Source organism: Typopeltis vanoorti, chromosome 6 (genome assembly GCF_054136105.1).
Source record: "Typopeltis vanoorti isolate ZY-2024b chromosome 6, IOZ_Tvanoo_1.0, whole genome shotgun sequence".
NCBI lineage: Eukaryota > Metazoa > Arthropoda > Arachnida > Uropygi > Thelyphonidae > Typopeltis > Typopeltis vanoorti.
Genome location: NC_143554.1, coordinates 38,269,031 through 38,281,039, shown reverse-complemented (window position 1 = coordinate 38,281,039; position 12,009 = coordinate 38,269,031). Strand labels below are relative to the sequence as shown.

The 12,009-nt window shown below is 34.9% G+C and overlaps 1 protein-coding gene across 1 annotated transcript in view; it reads right to left on the bottom strand.

Moving 5' to 3' along the window:
- LOC150105389 (uncharacterized) overlaps positions 1 to 12,009 on the bottom strand; it is a 243,796-nt gene that overhangs the window by 121,051 nt on the left and 110,736 nt on the right. Inside the window, exon 9 of the mRNA XM_090393946.1 lies at positions 4,374 to 4,467. Coding sequence (XP_090250072.1) covers positions 4,374 to 4,467 — 94 coding nt within the window. The remainder of the gene's footprint in view (positions 1 to 4,373; positions 4,468 to 12,009) is intronic.

The window sequence follows — 12,009 nt, the reverse complement described above, 5'->3', positions numbered from 1 at the left end:
AGATAATAAATGACGTATTGCATGCTAAATATATTGGAGGCATGTATTTTTTTTTCTGTATTTCTGTACTAATTTTATTATGAGTAATGAGTATTCCAAGATATTTCGAGGAAGCACTACTTTTAAATTTCGGGTTATCGATAGTAAACTGGTCAAAAGTTTGTTTCTACATACTTTAAAATATTCGGTTTTATCCTGGTTTTTCAGCAAAAAGTTTTAAGTTTTCTGAATGTTATTTTAATGTCTTCTGCATTTTCTCCAACCAAGCATATACCACTACAGTACATATCTTAATATTACTGTTCTGCTTACGTTATTTATCGTTTACAGTTTATGAATTCATTTATTTAAAAACTAAATTAAATAGGAATTAAACATCTCTTTACTTCATTCCTGTCCTAATAGCAAAAGATTCAGATCTAATTCCGATTTGAAGTAGAGTGAAATTACATCCTAATAAAATAAACTGAATTAAAATTGCTCTAAATCATATATAAAATAAAAATTCTTCCTACACACTTTGATAACTGCTGTGTTATCATCAATAAGGGAATATTAAAAAGGAAACATTTTTTTAAATATATTCAAATAATTTTCTTAATAAAATAGGAATTAAATTAAATTTAAATAAATTAAATAGGAATTAAACATCTCTTTACTTCATTCCTGTCTTAATAGCAAAAGGTTCAGATCTAATTCCGATTTGAAGTAGAGTGAAATTACATCGTAATAAAATAAACTGAATTAAAATTGCTCTAAATCAGATATAAAAAAAAATTCTCCCTGCGAACTTTGATAACTGCTGTGTTATCATCAATAAGGGAATATTAAAAAGGAAACATTTTTTTAAATATATTCAAATAATTTTCTTTGTCGTCCTATGGTATCAGCTATCTGTTGCGCCATCGGCAATTCTTACTGATGTTAATCCTTTCCGACTTCTTTATTATTATTATTAGGCGCCTCCATTAAAAGACTCATCGCGGATGTGTCTCATTCTTTATGAGACATAAAAGATTCGTTGACGTCAAACGCAGGTGGAATTGCTCTTGTTTTCAGGAACTAGACACTGGTCATTATTTTAATCAACTTAGAAGTTGACTAAAATAAAGCAATTGCTCAGAGGACGAGCGACTAAAAAAGATTCTTGTTACTTTATGTTCTACCAGTGGCGACCCGTACATAAGCACTGTGACACTGCAGCACCCCCAAGGAAAAAATTAAATTTTGTTTGCATTTATAAATAATAACAATGCTTACAACATTATATAAATGCAGTACAACATGTTCAGGGTTACAGCTTATGTTTTGACATTGATTGAATAGTTAATAATTGGAATTGTTCGATTAACGCTTTAGATTACGAAACAAATGCACTGCGATCTAACGCCGATATTCGTTTGCTTGCTCTTGTCATTGCATGTACGTCATTCCCAACTGTAACTGCTTACGCGGCAGTGTATTTTTAGTATGCTTACGCGCCTTATTTCTGTGAGATATGAAACGTTTATTATTGGTGCGTGTGCGTGGCGAACTATTTTTTGTAAATCTTATTTTATTTTATTAAATTAACATATAATTATTTATTTATTATAGATACAAGGCTGAATTATGACGAGTGTCATTGTTGGAAATATGAAAAGAATTATATTTTTTCGATTACCGTTACACGAAACAAATGCACTGCGATCTAACGCCGATATTCGTTTGCACTTGTCATTGGTATTGATACGAAACTTTTATTACTGGTGTTTGTTCGTGGTGAGGATGAAATATTTTTAACATGTAAATTTATTTATTAATAAATTCGTTACTGACTTGGAAAAAAGTTTGTTTGTTTGTTTTTTTGTATATGCAGCACCCCCACTTAAAATTTTCACCGGCCACCACTGTGTTCTACTATTACTTTTCTCAGTTGTAACAAAGTGACTCGACGCTAATGCTTGCTATTTCCAATAATTAAGTTTCCTTAGGGAAACTTTTATTTTTTTTTTTATTGGGTACAAAAGATTTGGTATCCATATGCTGTTAGTGTTCATGTCGTTCTTTTTGTCAAAATAAGTCGTTTCATTATTGATAACTTTAGCAGCCAATATATATATATATATATATATATATATATATATATATAAAATGAAAAATAACTTTCGATATGCTCGGAATATCGAAAGTTATTTTTAATAACTTTCGCATAAATAAATATTTCTGTAACGACATATTAGATAAAATATTAATAAACAGCGTATTTTGTACCAAGATATTTTAGAGAGCTAATTCAAAAATCGAGATTTAAATCCATGTGCGAGATTAAAAAAAAAAATAGGACGAAATTCCTGTTATTAATATAGAGCATCTATCAAAATTTACGTTCCACGTTATAGATAGAAACGGTATGGAAAATCAATCTTTTTGTATTAATTACACTGGCCAACAACAACAAAAAAAAAATTGTTTTCTGCTGATTATGATCTGACACTTGTTTTTTACTAATTTGGGTGCGCTGATTTCAAATATCAAACCCATTTTTCTCTATCACGTCAGGTTTTTCCTCTATGGCATTTTCTTTTTGCTAATTTATAAGTTTTTGATAGTATTAAGGAGGCAGTACTATTTAGAGGAGCAAAAAAATCGATTTTTTAATATTATTTTCTGAAAGTATGTACTTTTAAAAATCTGTTCCTAACTTTTTATCAAGAAATTTGAAAAGTTCCCGAAGATATAGCCTATTATTCAAAGCGGTGCGCAGATCAGAATCGGAGCGCTCACCGCTCTCGCTTGTTAGTAAACGTCCTTTATAAATTGGCACGGCTATTTCATTGGAATGAGCAACTGGCCGAATTTCTGAGTCGAGATTTGGATACACAATTTTTTTCTTATTCTTCTTATTATAACAACCAGAAGTCTGAATTAAACAAAAATAGCAATCATTTACGTGATTTTTCGGTTCACGCCAAATGATTGGAATACCAAAATCTAATTTTTGACGTTTTCCCTTGCTCCACTGTGGTAAATTTTCTACGCATGACTTACACACTTTATTTGGAGCCCATGACTTGTCCTGATCTGCAATTTTTACGTCAAAGTATGCAAAGTACACTTTCTTAACGAAATCAGTGATATTTGTCCTTTGACTGGGAACAGTAAAGCTGCCATAAATGTAGCAGAAGGAATCTACACTATTGACAGGTTTTCGAGTAGTAGACATGATGTATTTTCTTCACTGCCGACTAACATGCAATTAACAAGACAAAAAAAAACCAGAGACTTTATTGAAACGTTATAAGCGCTGATCATACTTTCACGATCGATTAACGATTGACTGATTTCGATCGTTCTTTGTCCGCTATGACGCATATAGCATTCATTTGTTTTAGGCAGTTGTATTCGCCTACTTTTCATCGCCTAAATGTATTAAGTCGGTTTATCGGCCTCTCTCGCATTCAAAGCGCCAGTACATGCCATTGCAGGTTCTTACGCATTTATTCGTTTACTAACAAACAAGAGCGGTGAGCGCTCCGATTCTGATCTGCGCACCGCTTTGAATAATAGGCTATATCTTCGGGAATTTTTCGAATTTCTTGATAAAAAGTTAGGAACAGATTTCTAAAAGTACATACTTTCAGAAAATAATATTAAAAAATCGATTTTTTTGATCCTCTAAATAGTACTGCCTCCTTAAAACTATCAAAAACTTACAAATTAGCAAAAAGAAAATGCCATAGAGGAAAAACCTGACGTGATAGAGAAAAATGGGTTTGATATTTGAAATCAGCGCACCCAAATTAGTAAAAAACAAGTCTCATATAAAAGTCAGCAAAAATTATGTTGGCCAGTGTATCAGCGAATAAACGAGAGTGTAAACAGTTATTGTTTTAAAAATCAGTTTACTCTTAAGCTTGGGTAAAAAATGCCATATTACTAAGCTTGACTGAAGACAAACAAAACTCCTAAATTTGTCGATGTATATGAAGTAATTACTTTTTTTTTCTTTTTTTTTTCTTTTTTTGAAAATACTAAACAGTTTTACTGAAGCATCAATTTAGTTAATTTTTTATGTCCGATGATAATTAACCGACTCACAAATAATATTGACATATCTCTTGTTTCATGCGATATATAGAAGTTGGAAAATATACACTAGTTATTAGTTTGATCAAAAGATGGCGAACCAATTTTTTAATTCATTTTAAATACTCTTCAAATTTTAAATACTCTTATCGCATACATTTTGAAGAGTATTTCATGTAGTAAGGTGAATAAATACCAGCGATCACACACAAACACAAAAGATCAAAATTCATCTTGATTACAAATGCAGTTAAACTATTATGAGTACTATTAAAATATCATTTAAAATAAAACAAAATACTTACTGATAAAATCGGCAGGGTTATAATGTGGGGATATTTGCATTCCTAGGTTGCTAAAAAAATCAACTATGTTTTTTGTATCTCCAAAATATGCAACCTGCATTAAAAACAAACAATAATTAGAATTTAATTACTGAAAACAGTCAAGTTATTATCCCAATGATACTTATAGGAAAATAATTTAAGTAACATATGCGTGTGTATATTCTAAAATTATCATAGCTCATTGATTTTTACCAAAAATTACTGTTTGCGACAATTGTTTCTCTCCATTCCACTAATTTTTCGATGACAGTCACGTCCACAAAATGTTATGAACTTATGTAGCACATTAGTAAGGCGAGTTGGACAGTCCAATAACGCTGTTCCAAAGATTACGTGGAATTTTGTGTGTACGCGCGCGCACACACACACAGTGTTGGGGTGTTACATTCAGGCTCTTATTAGTATATGTCGGTTCTTAAAATAGTCGTACAAGTTTGTTTGTCACTTCATTTATTGTGGATGATAATTTTTTTCGAAACTTAGAAAGTTTCAGAATACAGATATTGTGCTTTGAAAGACTTACGACCATGTCAGAGTATAAAAATTAAAGAGAGATCACTAAACTAGTAACATTCTGTTACAGCACATGACCCTCCGCGCGCGAATTTTATCTCATTGTTGCTTGTTCAGTTCGTTCAGTTATAGCCCAAAGAGATGGTAGTTGCTCCCAGCATCCTTTCCCTTCTAGAGATTAGAACGGTTTGGTTCGATTACAATCGCGTTTCATGACAAATATTCAGGAAGTAGCAGCGCTTGAGACTGCATCCAATGGAGAGGATAAGATCGCGCAAACATCGTAACGTGTCGCGATATGATTTAGCATTGACATTGCGGTTCAAGTAAATCAGTCATTCCTTCGCTGAGCAGGTCAACGGCATCGTTAGGCCTATTTTGAAAAATACGACATATAAAAGAAGAAACAAAAAATGGGATGCGCGAATGGAGTGCGTGTGTGTGTGTGTGGGGGGGGGGAATTGAATGGTACACTGGTCAGCATGGAATTTTCTTTGGTTATCCTAGTAAATTAACAAGGACGACACGAATACTCGTATCTATAAAGACATATACACAGATACTGAATACATCAATATTCTTAAGACATTTCTCGGCCAAGTGCTTTCTTGTCCGAGAAATGTCTTTCTTGTTACATCGTGAAATAAGAAGAAAGCATTCATTACTCAACCCGCGTCACAACCCTCACATAGGAGATGAATTTAAAAGGCTCCTGCAACAACTGTAACATGCAATTGTAGGTTAATTTATTTACGATTCGAAAAATTAAGTTATGATATGTGTTTTCGGTTCTAATCGACGACTGTACTGCACTCGGATGGCAAAAGAATCAAGTAGATTACTTTTTTCCAAAGATGGCTCTTACTGTAAGAAACTAATAATAAGTTAAATGTTTTCGAACATTGCAATATACTTTGGTTGCTTAGTTATTGCACGGGAAAGCTACTGGTCCTTAAGTCGTCTCCAGCAGTTACACTCTAATCGGTTACTTAAGTATATCCTCCTCCTCTCAGGTTCCTTTTTTTTTTTTTTTTGCGGAGAACACATATCCCCATATCCGCTTCTCTAATTTGGGTCCTATCGCAATTTTCTCGCATAATATGCCTGTCCTCTCCTTTGTCAATATAATAGTATTCACAACTTGAGGCTTAAATGTTCCTGACTGATTTCACTATGTTTTCAGGCTCGTGTGTCTGTTTACGGAAAATGAAAAATCGATTATTCGAGAAGGAAAACTCCGTCTACTGAATAGGAAGTGGTTACTTCAATTCAAAGAAATGTTTTCCTCATATGATCAACAGAATCGAATTGAGGTCTTCAATTAAAAACCCCACGTTGTGCATCTATGTGAATGAGCTATAGATATGCATGACAAGTATTTGCAGTAACAGAACGTTAAATGGATGAATATGTTTCGTGTAAATGCGTGCAATTAAATCAAGGGATTGTCGTAAGCATGTCTATAATTTAAAAAGAAAATTTCTTGTGCTCCATCATTTGCAAATAATATTTTTTAAAATTGCATTGTAAAATATATGTCTGTGTTTATATGCGTAGGCAAAAGCCTTTTCCATTTCCTTTTAAATGAAATGTCTTAATTCTTTATTGATCACTGTAATCCATAAAAATATTTTGAAGGTTACGGTCTCTTTAAAAATTCCCTGGAGGAAAGTGCATATGATTGGTGTTCGCGAAGTCTGCAGTACCGCTCTGTATTGCTAAAATTCATGACAGGCTTTGGGTAAGTAGTTGGTTTAGATCATAGCCAGAATGATCATCAGCGTTCGTGGTACGACTTATCTTAGTTTCAGCGTATCAGACGCCCAGGAGTGTCAAGAAGTATTTCCAGAAGCCAAACCTAAGCTTCCAGAAGGCACAGGGTGGGGAGAATGGAGCACCTACTATTGTTATTATATAAGAACAATGATTTTATTTCAGGAATCGGCTAAAAGGGACCAATTTTTACTGTAAATAATTTTGTTCCTGTGCCCAAATCTTGTTAACTGTATCTTATAAAAAATAGAGGTTAAAAAAACTCTCGAGAGAGAAAACACGGTAATCACACCACTTCTGACAAAGCGGGTGTCATTTTATGCTCATATCACATATGAGAGAATCTTGTAGTCAGGGTCGGGTTAACACGGTAAACAGGCGATGCGTCGCATAGGGGAGCTGAAGTAAGTAGAAAAAAATAAAATAAAAACACATTAATATTAGAGTTTATTATATGTGGATATCCACTAAATATATTGTAATAATTACTGCGACTTTTAATAACATTTAGCAAAGACTGCAAGTTGTTTTTCGCTATGTGTAATAGGAGCTGGCAGAAGCACTAGATAAACCGGGCGTCTCGTTGCAGGGGGCGCCCTTACACTACCGACTCTGTTTTTTTACATACACGTGCATTCGCCACTTAGGACGTGAGGCGCGAATGAAAATGCTATGTATTTTCTTTTTCATTGAGTGGAGATGTCAGAATGAAGTGTGATTTATAATGTACTTTGTGTGTGTGTGTGAGAGAGAGAGAGAGAAAAGAAAGTGCACGTGATAATTTTCTTGCTATTTATTTTCAGCTGAAAATCTAAAATAATGAGAATGACTAACTGTAGCGAATTTGTAACGTTTATGACCTCTTGACTTAGAAGAGTGAACCTGTATTACCTGGAGTTTCCTCCATTAGGAAATTCCAAGTCAACAGTTTGGTTATTTCTGCGATATATACGCGTGTGTATTCATTTTGGAAGATGTGTTACAGAAAATATTGTGGAAATTATTTTCGTACTAATTTCTAGGCTTGTGTTAAACAACAGTTTTAAAATATTCTAGGGGAAAAAAATTGCTATCAAGCAAAATTTATTGCAATAAATAAGGTTTCAACGTTACTTTTTATTTGACCTTGCACTACTACGATGTATGGAAATATGCCTGTCACGTTGTTATGCCTGCATATTGAGATACACAGATGCTGTTTGAGAACAATTTTTTCCGCTTTTATAAAATTGCATTACATTCTTATTTCAAACCTAATTTTAAAATATCGTAAATTTATATTCAGTAGTATTTAAATGAACTCGTAATTGAAAAACATCATATATATACATATATATATATATATATATATATGATGAAAGTGTGTGTGTGTGTGTGTGTGTGTGTGTGTGTGTGTGTGTGTGTGTGTATATATATATATATATATATATGATGAAATTATTTGAGACATGTCCCATACGGAATTGATCAAAATGTTATGTATGTTTTGAAATATTCTAAACCCCCTCCCGCTGCCACGACCGCTCATAGTAACTGAATTATAAATATCTAATTTCGTATTTCATACTTTTCGTAACATATTTCACACTTCACATTTGATATGATTAAAAACTTTCATATTATTATCTATAAAGCCAAGTCGTCAAAACGCGTCCTTCAGGTAATCTATGAAGTATTCTACGAAATTTGATTTTGAACAAAAATAAAAATAATCTGGAACGTCGACAGCCCGTTTTTTTTCCCAAAAAATATTTCAGATAATTATCTTGAATTAAATTCTTCCAGGACAAATAAAATGTATTGTAGACTAAGCAATCAGACAAAATTAACACACACAAAAAAAAAAATAAAAAAATAAAAATGACACTGGTTCTCCAAGGGAATGCAATATTTAAGGATCTATTTTGTCCTGGCATTAAAAATTGTAGAATAAAAGGAGAAAAAATCATATTTTTAGTCTGTGCAATATAACTAAATGTCCAGTTACCCAGCATATAACAAGGAGCTGCGTTTCTTGTTATAAGCAACTGAGGCACAGTTATGATCGCGAGATATTCTGGTTGAATGTTATCTTCAGTGTGAAGGTTTATCGCACCTTCTAATGGACATGATGGCCAAATTGCACTTTATCCATGTTCTTTCAACGAACAGAATGCATCGTATCTAGGTGTGCGAAAGTGCGTATGATTGGTGTTCGCAAAGCATTGGCACACCCAGGGAGGGGGGGGGGACAAGGGGCCCTGGCCCCCCTCCAAAAGAAAAAGGAAAAAAACAAAAACACTAGAAAAATTTCCAAAAATCTTTTCCTAATTAAAATTTTATTTTATTTTTTTAAAAATTTATGTTGTGTCGTGTCCTCTATTTCTATGCTACTTATGAATTAGCGGTTCCATAAGGTGGGAATACCCTATAGCGCTCGGGAAATCTGGCCGCTGTGAACGGATGGCGAACGAAGTAGTGCTCGGGCGCTACTTCATTACACGAGCTGGGCCAGAGGAGATCACGGGTATCATGTATCGGCGATCACTGCAGATGTATTCTCAAATCGTCTACTGAACCCCCCCCCCCCAAGATTAACTCTTGAGTACTCGGCCCCCTCCATGATTAAATCCTGAGTGCGCCACTGTCGCGAAGTCTGGAGTACTCCTCTGTATTGCTAAAATTCATGACAGGCTTTGGGTTGAAAGTAGTTGGTTTAGATCATAGCCAGAAATTTTGTTGGACGTATATAGACGTCCTGGGCAGTTTGAGAGGTTAATATTTGTATTTTTCAAAGTACACAATTTTACCTAAAAATATGTGTGTTTTGATTTTTTTAACCTTTAAATTCTAAGTACATTTAAAAAAAAAAGTAAGGGGCGCTTCAACTTAAAATTGCATTGGGGTGCCAGTACCCCTAGAGCCGGCAATGCTAAAGAAGGAAAAATGTTAAGTATAATCAAATTTTGATGTAATGCATCATTTTGTCAATAGATGGCAGCACTAAAATCGATGTTTCATAATAAGCACAGAAATGAAACAATTTTGAAGTCATAACGTTTTATTGAAGTACACAAAAGGCAGGGGAGGGGACATTCGCACAGATCCAATCTATTCTGTATGATTGATTTCATGTGATATAGATGGGACGGTGTATATTAGGGAACATAATGCGATGGGTAAACATCACAGACAACTCACAATAAACGCATTATTCGTAACACGAATTGTATCACAACTGTATTCCATTTCCTTCCAAACCCAGTGTTCGGAAGAACCAAACTATGAAAATTAATTTTGATGATATTTCACTGTGCTAAAGTTTAGATAATCCAAAAACACTTCTCTAACGATCAAAAGCATTATTTGTTCATGCCATTCACCTAAATACACTATTCATGCCTCATGGGATTCGAGTCCACTAGTTGAAAAGGAAGACATTCCCTCGGCCTACTGGTATAACAATATAACTCATTAACCAGGAGGAATACAATAATGAATACATTTTTGCATTGGTTCAGAAGTGCTGTTAGATATCCGAAATATGCAAAGGCAGCTCGAAGAAATGAATTTCGAAGAGCCTTCTTAGCTCATTTAGTATAGAGATATCCTTTGGTTTGAAAGGCTCGGATTACAATCACATCTATGACGTGTGGCACCTTTATTAAGTCCTTTCAATAAAATGGTGAGTTAGCCGGTCTCAATAAGCAGGAGGATGGTTTTTCTTCCATCAAAACAGGCGAACCTGCTCTGTGAACAGACAGATTTATAGGTATAAATACTTGTCCGTAGAGGATGTGACAGAGGAGCAGCGTACCGGCGGCATTAATTTGTCGTTACCCCCCTAATCATGGGACGCTCTCCATCCTAAAGAACGGATGGATTGAAGTATTAAAAATTTGTGCAAGCATGGGTGATTCCGCCCTCTAATCACGAAACGATTGACATTGTCGAAGAAGAAATACAGTAGTTACAAATAGTTCTGAAATCATGGTAATGGTCTGTATAAAAGTTTCGTAGGTCTGAAAAAGGAACTTAAGGTATCAAGTGAAACTCTATACATGGGACAGTATGCAGCCCATACTTAAGATGCAAAGTAACGGTTCAAAAATTAAAAGAAGATGGCTTGATGAAAGATCAAGTGTAATGTAATTTGAAGAAAGATCAAGTGTAAAGGCTATGCTATTTTTTATTACTGTTCATTATCCATATGAATCATATGAAGAAAAGTCGACAAAACCTGATAACACAATTGCATGGTGTCATACTGGCCACTGAATTAGAAACAGACAGATTTATAGGTATAAATACTTGTCCGTAGAGGATGTGACAGAGGAGCAGCGTACCGGCGGCATTAATTTGTCGTTACCCCCTAATCATGGGACGCTCTCCATCCTACAGAACGGATGGATTGAAGTATTAAAAATTTGTGCAAGCATGGGTGATTCCGCCCTCTAATTCTTTGCCCGAATTACAGCACAGAAACATATTGGTTTGGCATAGATTCCACAAGGTGTTGGACTGCATCTATGTTTACAACATAGCACGCGTTCACGGAACAGTCATGTAACTGGTTCAGATTTCATAGAAGAGGACTTTGCTCTCGGATCTGTTTTTCTAACATATCCCATACATTCTAAATGGGTTCAGATCCGGGTTTTATGATGGCCACAGAAGATGGTGGAAGTTGCTGTCATGCTTGCTAAACCACTCTGAACAATTCTTGCGCGATGGAAAGTGGCATTGTCGTCCATGAAACAACCATTACCTGCTAGATAAAAAGTTACATTTTAGGATGGACTTGATCGGCAACAGTGTTCAGATATTCGATGGAGAATACCTTCCAGCAATAACAGGGGACCCGTTCCGTACCAACAGAACACGCTCCATACCATGACACCACCTCCAAATCCTTGAGTTGTGTTTCAAGGGAAGCTCCGTTCATTGCTTCATGGGGCTCCCGCCAAACTCTCTGCGTATCGTCGGTACAAATCAAGGTGTACCGTGGTTAAATAGATCACATGACTTTTTCCTAGTCTTCCAGTGTACAGTCACGGTGTTTCTGACACTACTGTACACCAAATTTTTGGTTCTTCACGGAAATCAGTGATCTCCACAGGCATGCAACTGCCACTACCATTACTCTTCAATAGCCTGCCCATAGTTCGGTGAGATATGGATCGGAACAGCGTTCATTAAATGCTTTAGGCGCGCGCACAAACACAAAAAGTTCTTTTTGTCTATACAAGCCTTCTCAGAAGACGGCGATCTCGTTACTCATACTGTTTTAGGACCACAGTAAGTTTTCCACTCATTAAACAGCCGGGAT